This window comes from Colias eurytheme, chromosome 15 (genome assembly GCF_061535395.1).
Source record: "Colias eurytheme isolate Ceu_HAF_F1 chromosome 15, ilColEury1 Martin Lab GWU primary, whole genome shotgun sequence".
NCBI classification, from domain to species: Eukaryota; Metazoa; Arthropoda; class Insecta; order Lepidoptera; family Pieridae; genus Colias; species Colias eurytheme.
This window is the reverse complement of record NC_142994.1, coordinates 8653088-8671840: the sequence shown is the minus strand read 5'-3', so window position 1 is coordinate 8671840 and position 18753 is coordinate 8653088. Positions and strand designations below refer to the sequence as shown.

The 18753-nt window shown below is 36.6% G+C and overlaps 2 protein-coding genes across 2 annotated transcripts in view; one reads left to right on the top strand and one right to left on the bottom strand.

Annotated features, from left to right (window-relative positions):
* Pi3K68D (phosphatidylinositol-4-phosphate 3-kinase catalytic subunit Pi3K68D) overlaps positions 1-18753 on the bottom strand; it is a 32451-nt gene that overhangs the window by 2469 nt on the left and 11229 nt on the right. Inside the window, exons 12-31 of the mRNA XM_090110453.1 lie at positions 15572-15779; positions 13613-13817; positions 12928-13134; positions 12438-12556; positions 11636-11805; positions 11138-11304; positions 10661-10794; positions 10289-10377; positions 9953-10126; positions 9081-9238; positions 8765-8852; positions 8483-8612; positions 7719-7874; positions 7049-7199; positions 6166-6322; positions 5662-5795; positions 4955-5062; positions 4434-4634; positions 1175-1368; positions 378-523 (exon numbers count right to left, since the gene is read on the bottom strand). Of these exons, the coding sequence (XP_089966579.1) occupies positions 378-523; positions 1175-1368; positions 4434-4634; positions 4955-5062; positions 5662-5795; positions 6166-6322; positions 7049-7199; positions 7719-7874; positions 8483-8612; positions 8765-8852; positions 9081-9238; positions 9953-10126; positions 10289-10377; positions 10661-10794; positions 11138-11304; positions 11636-11805; positions 12438-12556; positions 12928-13134; positions 13613-13817; positions 15572-15779 (3096 nt within the window). The remainder of the gene's footprint in view (positions 1-377; positions 524-1174; positions 1369-4433; positions 4635-4954; positions 5063-5661; positions 5796-6165; positions 6323-7048; positions 7200-7718; positions 7875-8482; positions 8613-8764; positions 8853-9080; positions 9239-9952; positions 10127-10288; positions 10378-10660; positions 10795-11137; positions 11305-11635; positions 11806-12437; positions 12557-12927; positions 13135-13612; positions 13818-15571; positions 15780-18753) is intronic.
* On the top strand, positions 1956-3970 carry LOC149902490 (uncharacterized). The gene is made up of 3 exons (XM_090110339.1): positions 1956-2264; positions 2405-2547; positions 3027-3970. Exons 2-3 carry the CDS (start codon positions 2421-2423, stop codon positions 3836-3838), a joined length of 939 nt encoding a protein of 312 aa, XP_089966465.1. The 5' UTR covers positions 1956-2264; positions 2405-2420; the 3' UTR covers positions 3839-3970.

The following is an 18753-nucleotide window of genomic DNA, read 5'->3' as shown; positions in this document are numbered from 1 at the left end:
TCAATACACGTTGTATACATGCGTGATTGTGCGTGGGTACGCCTATGTCCGGGTAAGTGGGTATGAGCATGAGTTATGCGAGCGTTGAATACACGCGGCTGTGTATGTGCACGATTTGGTGGTTGAAAGCAAATATTTGTGTGTGCGGGCTTGTATTAACGTACACATCTATATAAATTACTAGCGGTCCGCCCCGGCTTCGCCCGTGGTACACATTTCGCAATAAAAGGTGGCCTATGTTCTTCCTCAGGGTCTAAAGATGATCTGTGCCAAATTTCATCAAAATCGGTCCAGTAGTTTATGCGTGAAAACCATACATACATACATACAAACATACAAACCTTTCCTCTTTATAATATTAGTATAGATTAAAATACCTTAACATAAGGGTTAGGCGGTAGGCCCTGCGGTGTAGCAGCAAGGGATTGCGCGTGCAAAATAAGCACGGATAGCACACCGCCCGCGTGTTGTACTGATAGCTTGAGCGAACCGGAACCGCTGCTTTCTGGTTCTGATGTTTCACCTGGAAGATAATATGATATTAAAAACATGTAGGAAAGTTAGGCTTTTGCGAACATTAAGTAGAATTTAACTATTAAATAATATTAATAAGTTAAGTGGAAAAATACAGCCAGAAATAAAAAGACGGGTTGCACTCCGGGAGTGCCGGCAGAAGTGAAAACTTGATTATTAACGTTCAGCATGTTTGATATTTTGGAATGGTATCCGTTTTACGCATGGAATATAAGGGCTGAAAAAAAAAGTCCGTCTTACGCTTTTTCGATCAGGCCACGTGTCCTGAGCCGAGTTTAAGATTTTATACCCAACGCCGCTAAAGAAGTTTTCACTTCAAAATAAAATTGATGACGACTTAAAGTTTCATATCCATGATAAACATTTGTTGATCAACAAAATTGCGAACTTTATTCGTCGCTTTTCGGGGGATAAATTTTCAACGTGCATTATCAACTAACACACAGTGTTGTTAGCAACTGCACAACGTATTTCCATAATGTTACCATAAATATGTGACTTAAATGAAATGAATGAAAATTCTTTATTGATAAAGACATCACAAAACAGCAAAAGGCGGCCTAGGCAGCGATTTCTACCACCCAACTCAGAGTTTTTACGTCAGACTTATTACGTCGTCACTAAGTATACCCATACTAACCGGGCCTCAGCCGCTGCGGCTCGACGTCCTGCTGGTCGCGCAGCAGCGGGTGGAAGAACGTGTACACGAGGTCCGAGTGCGCGATCTCGTCCGCGAGCCCGAACAGCGACGACAGGAACGCCTGCACGTCGCCGAACCGCCGCTCCGCCACTTGCCGCACGTTGGAGCGGCCCACGTGCAGGCCCGATGGTAAACTACGGACACAAATAAAAATAAATTATATTTTCTCCTTTTTTGCAGAGCAAGTAAAGAGGCATGTGGTTGTGGGTATATAATTGTTGTATTAGAAGGATAGCATTCTTAGTGACAATTAATTGGAGTTAGTATTTCATTTTTTTCATTAGCTTAGCTATCGATAAAAAGTGGCCGTTGTTAAACATTAAATTTATCTATTCTTTGGTCACTTAAAACCAATGAATAGATATATTCATTGGTTTTAAGTGACCAATGAATATATAATTATCTACAAACCAACCAACAATAATGTATACTTGTATACATTATTAAATGAAGTAAGGCCAAGTTTAATAATATACAACAATATTAATACAAAACATTTGGCTCAAAAATACAAATATGATCAATGACCTTTAAAACAGTAATTATAACAATGATTAATTAATATTTACGCAGCAGCGAGAAACAAACTGTTAGATATGAATCTTCGAATTAATAAATTCTCGCTAACCTTTGAATAGGCAATTTAAAACAATGGCGCAACGAAAACAACCAAAAATAGAAGTAAAACGTAGTGAAGGCAATATAATTTATACAGTTTATTACAAGAATGTACAAAACAGCAATGCTTTACGAAATTCGAAACGGTTTTCATAACTACTTATTACCATAATATTGAGTCGTTTACAAACAAGTACACATCGCCTAGGCATACTTTGAAATACAACTATCCTGAATAATGTGTATGATAAGACGTTTATTATGCATCATAGCTGTCACTCATTATCACCATATCTAATCTTAATAAAGAAGTATTGATTCGATTCATTGTAGGACGCGTTGTTGTGAATAAGACCAAAAGTGCAGTGCTAGTGAATTGTAAATATATGTGGAACTATAAATAAAAATTGAGGTATGCGAAATATTTGTTTTTCAAATTAGTCTAAACATTATTTTATCATAGGTGTATAATCTACAAAATTATCTTTGACAAGAGATTACGCACTTATGAATGTAAGACTCGTTATCGATTAATTATAATACTATTTACAGTGCTTCTGTGGAGATAATGTTTAAGTTCCGTGGTTTTCGCGCGTCTTTCGATTTCTTAACGGGCAAGCAGCGCCGTGAGAATCATGCAACATCACCTATTTCAATCGGTGGCGCTTATAAAGTAAATAGAGAGGAATATGGAGGTGAGTTTAACATTCATTCCTTTATGCCAATAAAAAGACTGATATTGTAACCCCAGTACGCCATTTAGTACCCAAATTCCCGAAATTCGTCCACTAATCTCAAGATTATTAAAGTACATTATCAGAGACTAATAGATTTCAAAGTAATAATGTTATTTTTGTAGCATTTATCAATTGTGATTAACTTGCTCGGAAACGTAGCGTTATTTTATATTTATGGCATACAAATGATATCACCGCAAATCACACAAATATATCAAAATCAAGTTTGAATCATTTCAGTATCAACTGCTATATAAATGTTTTATAATCATGTAAAATATTTAACCGTGAATGACACATTTATTTATAAAGTGTCATTTATCTATAAAGTGTGTAAATAGTAGCATTTATGACACTTGAAAAGTTGAATGTTATATGTTTGTAGCACTTTTTCATCTTTAGTAAAATATTTGCACTACAGATGCTTTATTTTTCAGGGCATGTCCAGATACAGAGAGTACCTAAGAAAATAGACCCCTCCATGGTACAACTACCGCATACACAGGCAAAGCAAACTGAGAAATCGAAAAGCACAAGTGATTTGGTTCAATCCACGACTATCGTACAAAAAGCAAGTCGGAGCTCTTATGACATTTCACAAAACTCGAGAGCTTCCAAACGCCTTGCTAAAGAACAAAAAAAGCTGGAGAAACAACGGCTAGCGGAGCAAAAGAAACAGGAAAAAATAGCAGCAAAAGAAAGACAGAAACAAGAAAAACTTGAGCAGGAAAGGATCAAGAAAGAGAATAAAGTGGGACAGAGCAGAGAACAAAGCAGGGAATCAAGGAATTCATCTGATGAAAGAACAATTTCTAGGAAGAAAAGGCACGCTCCACTACCACCGCAAAACAGATCGACAAACGACAATGTAGCCTCCAATAGCAATCAATTAAACAATAACAATCGAACACACAATGACATACCACGATCGAATGCAACGAATATTCAAAGACAAATTCGAACGAATACACTAGAAAGTTCCATAAGCAGAAGTACTGGACCGCCACCGTACGGAGAATATCCAGAAATTATAATAGATGAGGGGAATGGAAATGGAACGTCTGGGGATATAACTTTTGGGAAACCAGTAGATTTCAACAGTAGTTGGAATTTAATATCACAACATAGAGAAGAAATGAGAAAACCCGCTGCATCGGCTCCTGTAGCCCCGAGGAGGAAAAAAGATCTACAGTACCAAGTTGGCAATTTACAAATTGGTTCATCTGCAGAGAATAATAGCGAAGCTTGAACGTGTAAAATGTTTATTTCGTATTTAGAAGGATAATTAATGCAATTAAATTAATGAAGTTTTAAACCAGCAATATGTATTAAGTTGCTAAGGAAAATGATAATTCTGAAATAAGAAAACAATCCAGAGATTTGAAACTGTATACTAAAGATTAAGCTGTAAATATTCAAAAGTTAAATAAAAAGTTCTTTATATTGATTTTTTTGATAGATTTTTTAATAAGTAACTAGAAAATTTATACCGTAAGCAACTAAAAATATGCAAGTATTTAAATAATTTTAATTATGTAATTAATAAAATGTGAGATTTACAAAAAGCTAAGAATTTCTTACTTTCTCTTAGAATTGTGTTTTGAATATTGAATAATATTTAATATAATATTTGTTTTATCTGACGCTCGAAATTTTCGCAAAACGCTTTTCAATTTCCATGAGTACCGTTTTTTGCGAGCTGACCAATATTTAACTAGCGTGGACGGTGCACACGTAGCGCGTACACGTAGCACACGTAGCGCTTCCCCGGGTTGTAGTGCTTCTCGTAGCCGATGCACGCGTGCTACGCAATTCATTTGCTACGTGATAGAACGCTTACTAACCTGTGCACTTTAGCTAGTGGAAAGTGTAAGCAAATCTTCTGATACAACTCCGTGAAGTGCTTGTACGAGCGGTACACGATCGCGGGTGTAGCCTGCCCGAGCCGGTGCACGCGTAGCGCGTACACGTAGTGCTTCTCCGGGTCGTAGCGCTTTTCGTAGCTGAGGCACTCCACGCGAATTATGCGGCCTTCTTGCGACATGCTGCAATGGAGGAATATTATAGTGTTGCCTTGTAATAGATAAAAAACGGAAATTTTTGGAAGTTACTGCGTTTAATAAATGAGGCAATCTATAGGACACAATATTGCAACATGCAATGTATACAATTAAATTAACAAAAATAAAAATAAGTGGTGAATACGAAAAATTTTAATTACACGAATGTACAATATTTCAAAGACATATTATGTCCTGACAATTTTTTCAATAAACATCTATTACATACTTGGGTAATTGTAATAAAATTTTCATTATTAAAACGCTTTATGGACGATTCTGTAACGTATGAAGCAAACACTTACGTATAAGTTCTCGGCATGAAAGACAGTAACTCAGAAGAACTGCTGTTTTGATCTCCACTCGCTCGTAACTGCGCCAGGTTGTGTAGGAAGAAGTTGATTGGTGTAAATCTAAACAACAAATACATTTAACAAGGAATAAGGATAGATATTCATTGCAATTCAAAATATTAATTCATTATTAAATGTTTTCGAGTCCATTATTTTTTTTACACTAAAAGCGAGTTACAAACAAAACTGTGTATACGAGATAATCGCACGCACACAGCCCGTCGTCTTCATGACGTGTGCGCTTCGCACCGTAATTCACGTCACCGGTAGCCGTGGTATCCATACTAATATTATACATGCGAAAGTAACTCTGTCTGTCTGTCTGTTACTCAATCACGCCTAAACTACTGAACCAATTTGCATGAAATTTGGTATGGAGATATTTTGATACCCGAGAAAGGACATAGGCTACTTTTTATTGCGAAATATGTACCACGGGCGAAGCCGAGGCGGACCACTAGTACTTTATAAATTGTACTTGCTTTGCAGTGCACAATTGTTTTTTCTACTCACCACTTACCACCCGCTGTTTGCTGCGACCAAGGCGTAAGGATGGTTATACACTAGAGCACTATCTCGAACATTCCTATTAACGTTCTTACGAGTTTCATTTGGCGATGCTCGATGTTTTCGAGACCATTTCATCACAGTACACTCACTTGCTCTTAAGCGACGAGTGTATGAGCCTCGCGAACGCCGCGGCTGCTTCTGCGTTGGTCGCGGCGGGAAGTAGTGCACTGCGCACGTAGTTCACTGCCGCACTTGTTACACCCGACACTCCTGACATCGCCATCTAAATAAAGCAATAAATTATATAATATTATTTCGGAAACAAACTTCAACATTCAATATACAACTTCAGAAGTAGGAAGCCCGTTAAACAAAAACTTTCGCAAAACTACAAAAAGTGGAATAAAAAACATCGTAAATATGTACATATACATATAAGGATCCTTATACATTAAATAGATCTTTTAAATAAAATAGAGGTTTCTGAATAAATTTTTTAAGCTAAAGAAGTAGTAAACGAGACATGCATTTTAAAACGTATACGAAAAATATACGGCCACATTTTCAAAAAACTTCAAAGTTCCAAATTTTGTAGTCCAAGCGAGCGGAACCGCGGGTGGAAACCTAGTGCAGTATAGACCAGTAGTTCTCACCAGCGCAAACAAATCCAGTATATGGTCGTGATGCGCCCGCACCACGTTGAAGGCCATGCAGCACAGCTCCACGAAGTGCTGGAAGCGCTGCGTGGGCCGGTCGCCCCCGTTGATCACGTACGCCATATCGTGGGTCAGCACGAATGGGGCACGGTCGCTGTACGAACATATTATTGAAGTGAAACTTCTTTTGAAGTGAAACTTCTTTTTTTGAAGAAGTTGGAAAAAAATTTAGTGTAACATTTTTCGTTACGCGCCATCTTGTTTTATCCCTACCACGCGTGATTGACGTATTTCTGTAAAGTTGCATATATTACCTAAATTATTTTTTGAAAAATAAGGTCATAAAGAAGTTTCACTTCTTACGTGTATACACTAGTACACGCACACATTTTTTTATTACTAGCGGTCCGCCCCGGCTTCGCCCGTGGTACCTACATGTTTAAACTATCCTATCTCTCAAGTTGGATGGAACTGTACATGGTGTGCGAATTTTATTATAATCGGTTAAGTGGTTTAGGAGTCCATTGAGGACAAACATTGTGACACGAGATTTATATATTATATTAAGATTATTAAAACATAAAAAAAAAACTGAGATTTATGGACCATAAAAGCGCCTTAACTAGTCGATTATGATGGCTAATTTTATGAAAGGGTAGGAAATGTTACTAAGAGCCAAAATTTAGAATTATTAACTTGCATATTTACTAGGTTTATTACAAATTTTTATTTTACCAAAAAAGTTATTTTATCGGATGTAACTACATATATACATCCGATAAAATAACTTTTTATTTAGATTATTTTGTACGCTCTACGTCAACGTAAAACGGATTGACAGTTATGTTCTCAGAAAAATAAAATATCAAATAATTCTTACCGTTTAAAGTTACCAAACATCTGAGCGTCACCAAGAAACTTCCCGAAGTCGATGTGAAAGAGATGGCCAGATGTCTTTAACATAATATTGTCGTTGTGTCGATCGCAAATACCCAGCAGATATGTAGCAACACTGTAGCCAGCACATGATGCTAGAAATTAAAATATACTTGAATTAACACTTTTACATCCCATTTTTGAACCTTTGACATAAGAAGTAGTTACATTACTATCATTCCATTCAATCGTTTAATAACAAAGTCATAAACATAATTATTGCATAATGAATAACCTATCTGGAAACGATTTTGCGGATTTTTGTAAGTATCGAAAAGATCTCACAGCACAAAATACTTTTTATTTGCTCTATAATCTTTACCTCATCATCACAATCTATGAATGACTCATCCATACTAATATTATAAATGCGAAAGTAAATCTGTCTCTCTGTCTGTTACTCAATCACGCCTAAACTACTGAACCAATTTTCATGAAATTTGTTATGGAGATATTTTGATACCCGAGAAAGGACATAGGCTACTTTTTACCCCGGGACATAGGATAGGTTTTATCCCGGAAATCCCACGGGAACTATGCGGGTTTTTCTTTGACTGCGCGGGCGAAGCCGGGGGCGGAAAGCTAATACGTTATATTCATAAAAAAATACATACCAGTAAAATTATCCCTAGCGCGTTGGTACTCCAATTCGGAAGGGTTATGTTTCGCAAGCCATTCTGCTATCGGCTTGTCTTTGAACGAGCCTGTCAGACCCCACTCCGTTTGAATTGCTCTGAGTGTCTCCGCTTCGGATACTATTTCTATCATACCTGGAAATTTTAATAAAATGTTATTGATATAAATATGAAAAGAATTTTGGTAGATGTAACGTTATGTTAGTCTTAATATATATAAATCTCGTGTCACAATGTTTGTCCTCAATGGACTCCTAAACCACTTAACCGATTATAATAAAATTCGCACACCATGTGTAGTTCGATCCAACTTGAGAGATAGGATAGTTTAAACATGTAGGTACCACGGGCGAAGCCGGGGCGGACCGCTAGTATTTACTTCCAAATGGAATTTAATACAAAATCGTTATCTTACAATTCGTTAATAATTATTACAGAAGATAACAACTAAATCAAAACAACTGAAAATGTAATACTTGTCTTCCAGTTCAGACCGTTATAAATACTATCTTTTGCCGAAAAATATAAATTATAAAATACATACTGTCTTACCACAAAAAACTTTAGAAAGGGTTTAACTTTAAGGTTTTGTCGTATTTCACATAGACAACTATTAAAGTGACAGATCCCTGTTTTAAAGTTAGACTGTGTTTAAATTGTTTTGTGGTAAGAGCAATAGTTTTGGAAGACTAGTCATTTTAGCAGTAAGAATTATTATCTCGCCATATTTAACGGTAACAAACCTCTTTTATTACTCGTAGGCAGCGCTTGGAAGGTGACAATGCGTAGATCTAATCCAGCCTTCAACCACAGACTGTCCATTACTTTTATAACTTGTAACACCAATGCATCTTGTCTTAAATCATCGCCTACCTATAATAATATACTATGTATATATACAAAATTTGAAAACAAAATACAATAAGTTGAAGCAAAAAAATAATAAAAATAATATTTATCGATCCATATTTGTATTAAAATTAATTTAATATTGAACAAATATAAAATTACACTGACATACAAACCTTGAACATAGCCGGCACCACAGCGTTGTCTACACCAATAAAGTTTATTTTTAAAGGTAATGTATTCGACGAGAAGTACGAACATGATCTGGAAAAAAAACGAATTCATAAACATAAAATAATAAGCCATATTTGTACATTTTTATTCAGTAAAAGGTTTGCCACTATCTAAGATTTTGTGTCAGAGTTTTACTATGTTTTAAAACAAAAAAATATGCAACAGAAAAGAATAAATCAGATGAGAATAAGGCGGATTTTTTTTTTGCTATTTGGAAAAATAATTCTCAAATTAAAAAAAATATCTTAAACGCCTTACTTGATATCAATATCATGCACATATCGATGCAACGCGAACGGCAACGCGGAAGGCTGTCGCCGCAAGCACGCAGCTAATTTCTCCCCACCCATGTATAGAGCTCGCTGCCGTAAGTTTTCTTTCGCACATTTTACCGACATCGCCACTTCGGATACGTTCTGTAAAGTTATTTTTAATAATATTTTCATTGCAAAAAAATGCTATGTGACAATTTTATGATGACAACTTATTATCAAACTTAAACCATAGACAAGGTTAACTTGTTATCGCCATTTTTAAAGTACAGATTACAATCGACTTTATTCCCAAGTACACAAGGTGCACATTACCTTAACAAGCTGACAACTTATTATCAAACTTAAACCATGGACAAGGTTAACTTGTTATCACCATTTTTAAAGTACAGATTACAATCGACTTTATTCCCAACTACACAAGGTGCACATTACCTTAACGAGCACCTGTTGCCGCAGCAGAGTATCACGCAGCGTGCCACCGGTACCGAACCACATATTATTATAATCAACCTTATTCCCAAGCCAATAAGGTGCACAATACCTTGACGAGCACCTGTTGCCGCAGCAGAGTATCACGCAGAGCGGCTCCAGCTGCCGCCAGCAGTGCACGTAACAAAGGCCTATATCGGCCCGCACCCACCGCACTGACATCGAGATCACCACTCTACATATTATTATAATCGATCTTATTCCCAACTACACAAGGTGCACATTACCTTAACCAGCACCTCTAGCCGCAAAAGGGTATCTCGCAGCGCAGCGCGGTGGTAACAAAGAACGCACCTTATATTATCGCTACTGTAGTGAACCAGAGTATAATCGACCTTATTCCCAAGCCAATAAGGTGCACATTACCTTAACGAGCACCTGTTGCCGCAGCAGAGTATCCCGCAGAGCGGCTCCAGCTGCCGCAAGCAGTGCACGTAACAACAGCCTATAGCGGCCCGCACCCACCGCACTGGCATCGATATCACAACTTTCAGTGCCGTTCTCCTCTAGCGTGATGCCGAGGAACTCATCGTTTGGCCCCTGCAATTTAATCCAAATTGAAAACTGCAAAATTTACTGACTAGGTAACTGTTATAAGATGAGGGCATAAAAAAAACGTTTTCAAGACAAATATAAGACAAAAAAATAAAACTAATTACTAAAAATATAAATTTAAACAAGTATTTAAGAATTTTTTTTTACCTGTGGTACATTAGGCAAGGAATGCACTAAAAGCCAAAACAGTTTGTGCGCAACTGCTGGAGAACTTAGCGCTCTTGACAGCAACACCTCTGAAAATAACGTTGATATTTTTAAAATATCTCATATCACACGAAAAGTAGACCATTTTACTGCCGTAAAAATTATTAAGACAATTCTTTAATATAAGTCGGGCCAATAAAGAAACGAATCTAAAATGGCGGCACTAATCATTCCATCTTTACTCACACACTATCAGGTATAGTGTGTCTTTAGTCACACTTATGAATTCGAAATGTCATTTTCAATATGGGCCGTCATTTTAGATTCGTATCTGTATTGGCGCGACTAATACAAATAAATAATTATTCTTACCAGCCAAAGCACTACACTCATAAGTCTCATATCGCAAGGCCTGTGCTAACTGCGGCAACACACGCATAAGTTCGTCATCAGACATGTCTCGTACCATTTCACTGCCTAGCTTGCGAACCGCTAAATCTGGGAAACTGTAAAATCTATTATTAAGAGGATGTTCAGTAGATTAAGTAAACAAAATTTTATGAAATGAGTTTTTAGGGCTTGTCACATAGCATTCAAATGCTTTATTATGAAAGAGTAGAATAAATTCGATTGCACTGGCGGGTGGCTGAGATGTCAGGCCTCGTGATCGATTTTATTCTATTCGTGAAAAAAATATATTTTTCTATTTGACATAAAAAATTAACATCTTTGTAATTTTTCTCTGTTTATTGACACATTTTTAGACATTCCGAATGTAAATTGAAAAAAAAGCCTATATGAAATAAATGAATAGAAAAGTTTTGCGTATAATTTTAAAATGCAAAGTACCAGGGCAACAGCAAATGCATGGCATTCAACGGCGACGGTTTCTCCCACAACTGTAGCAGCGATACAAGTTGTTGTCGATGTTCGCCGTACCAATTTGTAGCCGCTAAAAGTACTAGCGGCATTGCTCCGGGAAGTTCCACTAGGTATTGCCGTTTCTCCCATAGGATCTGTGGAGAATTTTAATAAGTTCCTTTAGTTTTTAAGACAAAGTTCTTCAAAGGAGAAAGGGAAAAAGACAAATTCTATGGAAACATCAAGGGAAATATTAATCTATGTATGATGACGATTCAAAAGTGCTTATAAAGGATTCTAGTTAAATAAATAAATGTTTGATTTTGAGAAAAATAAGTTTATAAATTGAATTAAATCCGTCTTATAAATAGAGACGGCCTTAATAAAAAATATATACGAATTTTACACACAAAAAGCGGGAAAATTATGGAACAATAGCTAATGGGACACAAATAAATTTTCTCATAATAAAAACTTTAATCTCACCTCTCTACACTCAGTAGGCATCCGTTGATAAGCTCCTTGTTCTATAAGATGCAAGAGTTGCGATTGCGTGTGACCGTCCAGGGAATCGAATGACGGTAAGTCTTCCACTGCTATGGGCTTCTCTTCTGCTTCTACCCACTTTACACCCAGCCGGTTGTAGGAGGGGATTTCTAGAAAATTTATGGACAAATAAGAACTATCATTAAATTCTGTTACTTATAATGCAGAAATTGATATTTTTGGTTTTATGGCATTCAAATGCTTTATAAATATAAATTTATAAGAATAGAATAAATTCGATCACTCTGGCGGGTCACGAGTGGCTGAGTTGGTCAGGCATCCGCTCCGGAATGGCGCGAAAGGATACGGATTGCGGGTTCGAGTTCCGCCTCGTAATCGATTTTTTTCTATTCTTTATAAATTTATCCTTATAATGCAGTTTGTGAAGGAAAGCATATTCAACAACAGGACAACAAAAGGAAGCAACATCGACAGCGAAAATACATTCTTTAGACATTTAAAATGCATGTGATATATTTTTTCTTATGTAAAATGGTAATAACGTAACAAAAAAGGAGGCAGCGTTGTATAAAACATTTAGGTATTCAAATTAACATATCTCGTGGCAATTATGTTCAAACACGATTGTGTCGTTCATAAAAAACTCTGCATAATGCACGGGTGGGCATAGTTTTTCATCGGACACTTTTCAATGCGATTGTGAATAAAGTTACTTATTGTACATCTATGTGTTTAAACATATTTTAAACGTATTCATTTAAAATATGTTATGTTCTCTTACCAATATTAAGTGTAGGGCATGGTAGTGGAGGCGCGTGCGCAGGATGCGGCGCGGGGCCGAGCCGCCGGTCGCATGCACTCGGCCACAGGCTTACTATGTAACTGCCCGATGCTAGCATACTGTAACAACGTTTTTCTTAAGCAATTTCAAAAAAGAATATTTCCCAATTCAACATTATGTTTTTTTGTGTCCGTGACCGAACGTATTTTGACTTTAAAATTAAGTGAAATCGAATTTGACGATCAAAATACGTCATACGTCAACGAAAATATTTCATAAGAAACACCGACATCGTCTTGACTTCATCAATATGGATGTCAATGTTTTTGACATTACGAGTGCAGTACGATTCAAAGTTCAAACTTAATGGCGGCTCGGAACATCGTACGATCCGATGCGCAGAAAATAATTTTAGATATTATCGGGACCTGTGCGCACCTGCACCTAACTTCCGAACCGCCATTAAGTTCGAATCGAACTGTATACGCACCCATCATAATCGAACATCTGCACCGCCGCCCAGCCAAGCTCGTGTTGCTCGAACTGCACATCACCATCAGCTGCGCCATGTTGCCCATCTTCAGTAGGTTCAGTGTTGCTAGCGTCATGTTCTTTGCGTTCCGTGCGCCCGTATAGAGTTAGTACTAAACGCGCTTCACGTGGGAGCGTGTGGATCGGCATGTCTTCCATGTTTATCCTAGTAATGAAAAAAAAAATGTATGCGTGTACTAGAGTGCACACGTAAGAAGTGAAACTTCTTTATGACCTTAAAAATGTCACGAGTATGGCGTAACGCAAAAATGTCAGGCGTACGGCGTAACGCAAAAATGTCACGCGTACGGCGTAACGCAAAAATGTTACACTAAATTTTTGTCCAACCCCGATAAAGAAGTTACACTTCAAAAATATATATTGATTTGATCATCATTATGAATTTACACACTTTTCTAAGCCGCTACTGACGTCATTACAGAAAGGCAGCGTTCAATATTATTGAAAAATTATTAATAAAAATCAATAAATGAATGGAAAATTAAGTTATGTTCTTAGAACATGTTTAAATTAAACTAAAACGTAGAGATATAACAAACATGACAATACATTATAAAAACGTTTTGCCAAACGAAATTACTGGATTTAAAATTATTCGACATATTAATATAAAAAATACATACCATATATCAAATATAATCCTAGGATAGAATCCACCACTTTCAATTCTCGACGTATGCGTTAGATGTAGCGTCTTCAACGGCCTCGTTCCGTAGTATATTTGAGCGTGGAACAGAAACTCGTCGTGGTTCCAACACATTGGCAAATTGTGAACTGCCTCGATGCAGAACAGCACCGTTTCGGTTATAGTGTGTGCTGGTACCGCTTCTATTGAAAAAAAAATACAGTTTAAATTACATTGAATAGCTAAAAAAGATCATTGGTAATCAGAAACTCATCGAGAAAAAAAGAGCAAAAGATAAAAATTTCCATAACACAGGAAAATTTCTATACGCCAAGAAAAATTCTATACGTCAGGAAAATTTCTACAAGTCAGGAAAATTTCTATACGTCAGGAAAATTTCCATTACAGGAAAATTTCTATACGTCAGGAAAATTTCTACACGTCAGGAAAATTCTATACGTCAGGAAAATTCTATACGTCAGGAAAATTCTATACGTCAGGAAAATTCTATACGCCAGGAAAATTCTATACGTCAGGAAAATTTCGATACGACAGGAAAATTTCCTAAGACTGGAGAATTGCTATACATCAAGACAAATTCTATACGTCAGGAAAATGTCCATAACACAGGAAAATTTCCATAACACAGGAAAATTTCTATACGCCAAGAAAAATTCTATACGTCAGGAAAATTTCTATAAGTCAGGAAAATTTCTATACGTCAGGAAAATTTCCATAACACAGGAAAATTTCTATACGACAAGAAAAATTCTATACGTCAGGAAAATTTCTATAAGTCAGGAAAATTTCACTTTTTCGTGAAAATTTCTATAAGACAGGAAAATTTGCATAAGTATGTCCGATAACTTACAATATAGCCCTAACTGAAGCTAAATTTACATTAATGAAAAAACTCACTAGCAGGATGTGGCAGAAGTAAAGGCGAGTCACATAAATGGAAGTCCAATAAATGCGTTCTCGTATACAATGCTAACAACCCTCACACTGCATCACGCACACGTGCGCACTGTTGTTCGAGCGTTTTTCGAACATACTATTAACGCACAATATGAGCCCTACTGAAGCTAAATTGATAAAAATCTAGAAAAAACTTACTAGCTGGATCTGGCAGTAGTATAGGCGAGTCACGTAAACGGAAGTCCAATAGATGCGTCCGTGTATACAATGCTAACAACCCTCGCACTGCATCACGCACACGTGCGCACTGTTGTTCGAGCGTTTTTCGAACATACTATTAACGCACAATATGAGCCCTACTGAAGCTAAATTGATAAAAATCTAGAAAAAACTTACTAGCTGGATCTGGCAGTAGTATAGGCGAATCACGTAAAAGTCCAAAAAATCAGATGTTTTGCGCGAAGTGACAGTAGTACCCACCTCAACGCCTCGCTTATGAGGCTTGCAATAGATGCGTCCGTGTATACGATGCTAACAACCCTCGCACTGCATCACGCACACGTGCGCACTGTTGTTCGAACGTACTATTAACGCACAATATGAGCCCTACTGAAGCTAAATTGATAAAAATCTAGAAAAAACTTACTAGCTGGATCTGGCAGTAGTATAGGCGAGTCATATAAACGGTCCAATAAATGCGTTCTCGTATACAATGCTAACAACCCTCGCACTGCGTCACGCACACGTACGCACTGTTGTTCGAGCGCTTTTCGAACGTACTATTAACGCACAATATGAGCCCTACTGAAGCTAAATTGATAAAAATCTTGAAAAAACTTACTAGCTGGATCTGGCAGTAGTATAGGCGAGTCACGTAAACGGAAGTCTAATAGATGCGTCCGTGTATACAATGCTAACAACCCTCGCACTGCATCACGCACACGTGCACATTGTTGTTCGAGCGTTTTTCGAACGTACTATTAACGCACAATATGAGCCCTACTGAAGCTAAATTGATAAAAATCTAGAAAAAACTTACTAGCTGGATCTGGCAGTAGTATAGGCGAGTCACGTAAACGGAAGTCCAATAGATGCGTCCGTGTATACAATGCTAACAACCCTCGCACTGCATCACGCACACGTGCACATTGTTGCGCAAGAGTTTCTCGAACGTTCGCTGCGCGTACTGATACTGAACAGTATGGGCCATTGTCCGATTGGATCTCGGGACGCACTGCGCCTGTTACCTGTGACAAATTAAAATAGATCTATAAATCATGGATTAAATTGTCACATCTGGCTTTCTGCGTTACACAATACCCTACTTTAACTCAAAGTGAGTAAGTGTTAAAAATGAAATTTACTAACCTTTTAAGACGTGATTACTTAATTTTCAATCTACAGACAACATTTTCTTTCACATTAGTATGAATAGCACGAGCTTAGCAACAACAAATGAATATAGTATTAAACTCATATGATATAATTGTTTTTTGTGAAACGTGGCTGAAATGTAATATTTCTAGCAGTGAGATATTTGATTCCCGGTATACTGTATATCGTAGAGATCGCAATTGTAATAGGAATGCTAAGTTGGATGGAGGTGGAGTTCTAATCGCTGTTTCCCGAAAATTTCAGTCTTCTAGACTATTGAAATACGAAACCGAATACGAGGATCTTTGGGTAAATGTTATAATCGAAATTGACGGTGTTGTAAAAAATGTTCCTATCTGTACTATTTACCTCCCACCTCCAACCAATCACAAAGCTCTTCAAAGATTTATTTTAAATGCTAATAATGTTATAGAGGAAATGGGAAACGTAATAATTCTTGGTGATTTTAATTTGGGTAATATAAAATGGGTCAATATCTGTACTAATCGTGAAGTAATGGTTCCAGTTGAGTATCACGGTAATGTGGAATGTGCTCTTGTTGATTTTATAAACATTAATAATCTTGATCAAATTAATAATGTTCTTAATCACAATGGTAAAATGTTGGACTTAGCCCTGACAAATATCTCTTGTTGTAACGTATCCTCGGCGATTGATATATTGACTAAGCCAGATCCTCATCATCCTTGTCTTTTGTTGTGTGTCGAATCTAACGTACCTTCTACTTTGCGATGTAATAACTTTGTTAGCTATAACTTTTTTAAGGCTAATTATGATGATATTGTGCGAGAGCTGGAAAATATTGATTGGTACTCTAAATTCCTACATGTTAATGATATCAATAAGAAGGTGGAGCTGTTTTATGATGTTTTGCGAGGCGTAATTGATCATCATGTACCGAAAAGTTACATTAAAAAAAGCAAATATCCTCCCTGGTTTTCTCCCGCTTTAATTCGTATAGTTAGGGAGCCAGCAGCAGATTTTATGACCAAGTTCCTCTCAAGCGGTAATTTGTAAAATGCATCAAAGTATAGTATTATGAAGCCTCGTGAACGTCAGCTGGAGCTCGGTTGGGGGGATGAGCGGCTGTAGCCTCCCACGCACGTAGGAAAAAAAAATATATTCAGTCATTTCCTCTCAGCTAAAAATTTGTCAAATTGTAGCTAACCCAATATCTCAACGAAAAAAAATAATCACCTGGTTACAACGTGGTGTATTGTACGTCAGCTGGTGTCTCGAACATGAAAAAAGAACAATTATTTTCCGTGATTTCCTCTCAAACAAAAATTTACCTGATGATAGCTTATATGTAACTGTGGATAAATATATAAGTCAGCTGGCTGTATCTTGGTGGAAAAACCGTCAGCTGATACTTTGAAAGTTATTACATAGGAGTTAGACAGAAGCATCTATTGCCAATTTCTATGCATCAGCTGACTAGGTTTTCCTCAACTTATTGCTAGCTGATTTTTTTTATTTATCGCATCAGTATATTAACAATCAGCTCACAAATTTTCATCTGAGAGGAAATGACGTATCTTTAATTATTCGACATTGCGCTTCAATATAAGAGTTAAGTTGAAATAAACATTCAGTATCAATATTTTTGAAACGAATAAGTATGAAATCAAATAATTTTATATATTTAAATAATTAAATAATCAATTAGCAATAAATGAACTAGTTACTCGATAAATAATATTTATTATATAAACTTGATAAAACATGATAATGAGAACAATATGATTTATTCGTTTTCGCTCTGGCTTGAGTCACTTTCCTCTCTTTCCGATTCATTATCAGAGTCGTTATATACCAACGATGTAAGTTTTGCAGGACGTCAACATAAAGTCAGATTGAAATAATTTCTCGTAAATGTTAATAAATGTTAAATGAAGAGTTTGTTTGCCATATGTACGGATTTAATCGCCTAAAAAAGATCAATGATTAACGTAGTTATTTTTATTTAATACTTTTTAGTGTATTTTTCAACACGAATCCAACGAGCCCAAACTCGATACCTAAAGTTGAGTCAATATATTACCGAGTTCCTATGGCCACCTTCCGATTCCATCATCAAATCAGCTCTATATCATGATAATGTTTCATCGCTATCCAATTTACATACGTATACAAAATTTCAGCTCAATCGGTTACCAGGAAGTGAATCAACTTTACTTGCTTCATTTCAATTAAGTCATCGAGATTAGACAAAAATGTTCATAAAATAAAAACTACTGGGCCTATCCGAATAAATCCGAATCCGAATTTTTATGGGACCAATTCGACACCATTCCGCATCAAACAAAAAAAAAAGAATCACGTCAATCGTTTCAGAAACCTCGGAGTAATCGGTGAACGGTTTGGACGAGAAACTACAGTGGGGAGCCCATGTCAACACCGCTGCAGGTAAGCTCAGTTCTGCTGCATATGCAGTCGGAAAATAAGGCATCTCACCGATGAAGATACGGCTAGATTGGTTTATTTCAGCTACTTTCATAGCATTATGTCCTATGGAATTCTACTGTGGGGCAGGGCTGCAGATATAGAAACTATTTTTATCTTACAGAAAAGAGCCATTCGCTCTATATATAATTTACGTGCTCGGGACTCACTAAGAGATCATTTTAAGAATACTGGTATCCTTACTGTACCATCACAGTATATATTTAATAATATCTTGCATGTACACAAAAGCTCTGACTTAGACACGATTATGGCACAAGGAACAAGAATAGAATTGAAATGCCATTTTTCCGATTAGCTAAAGTTAAAAATTCATTTATGGGTCAAGGTATACGCTTATACAATAGAATTCCTCACAAT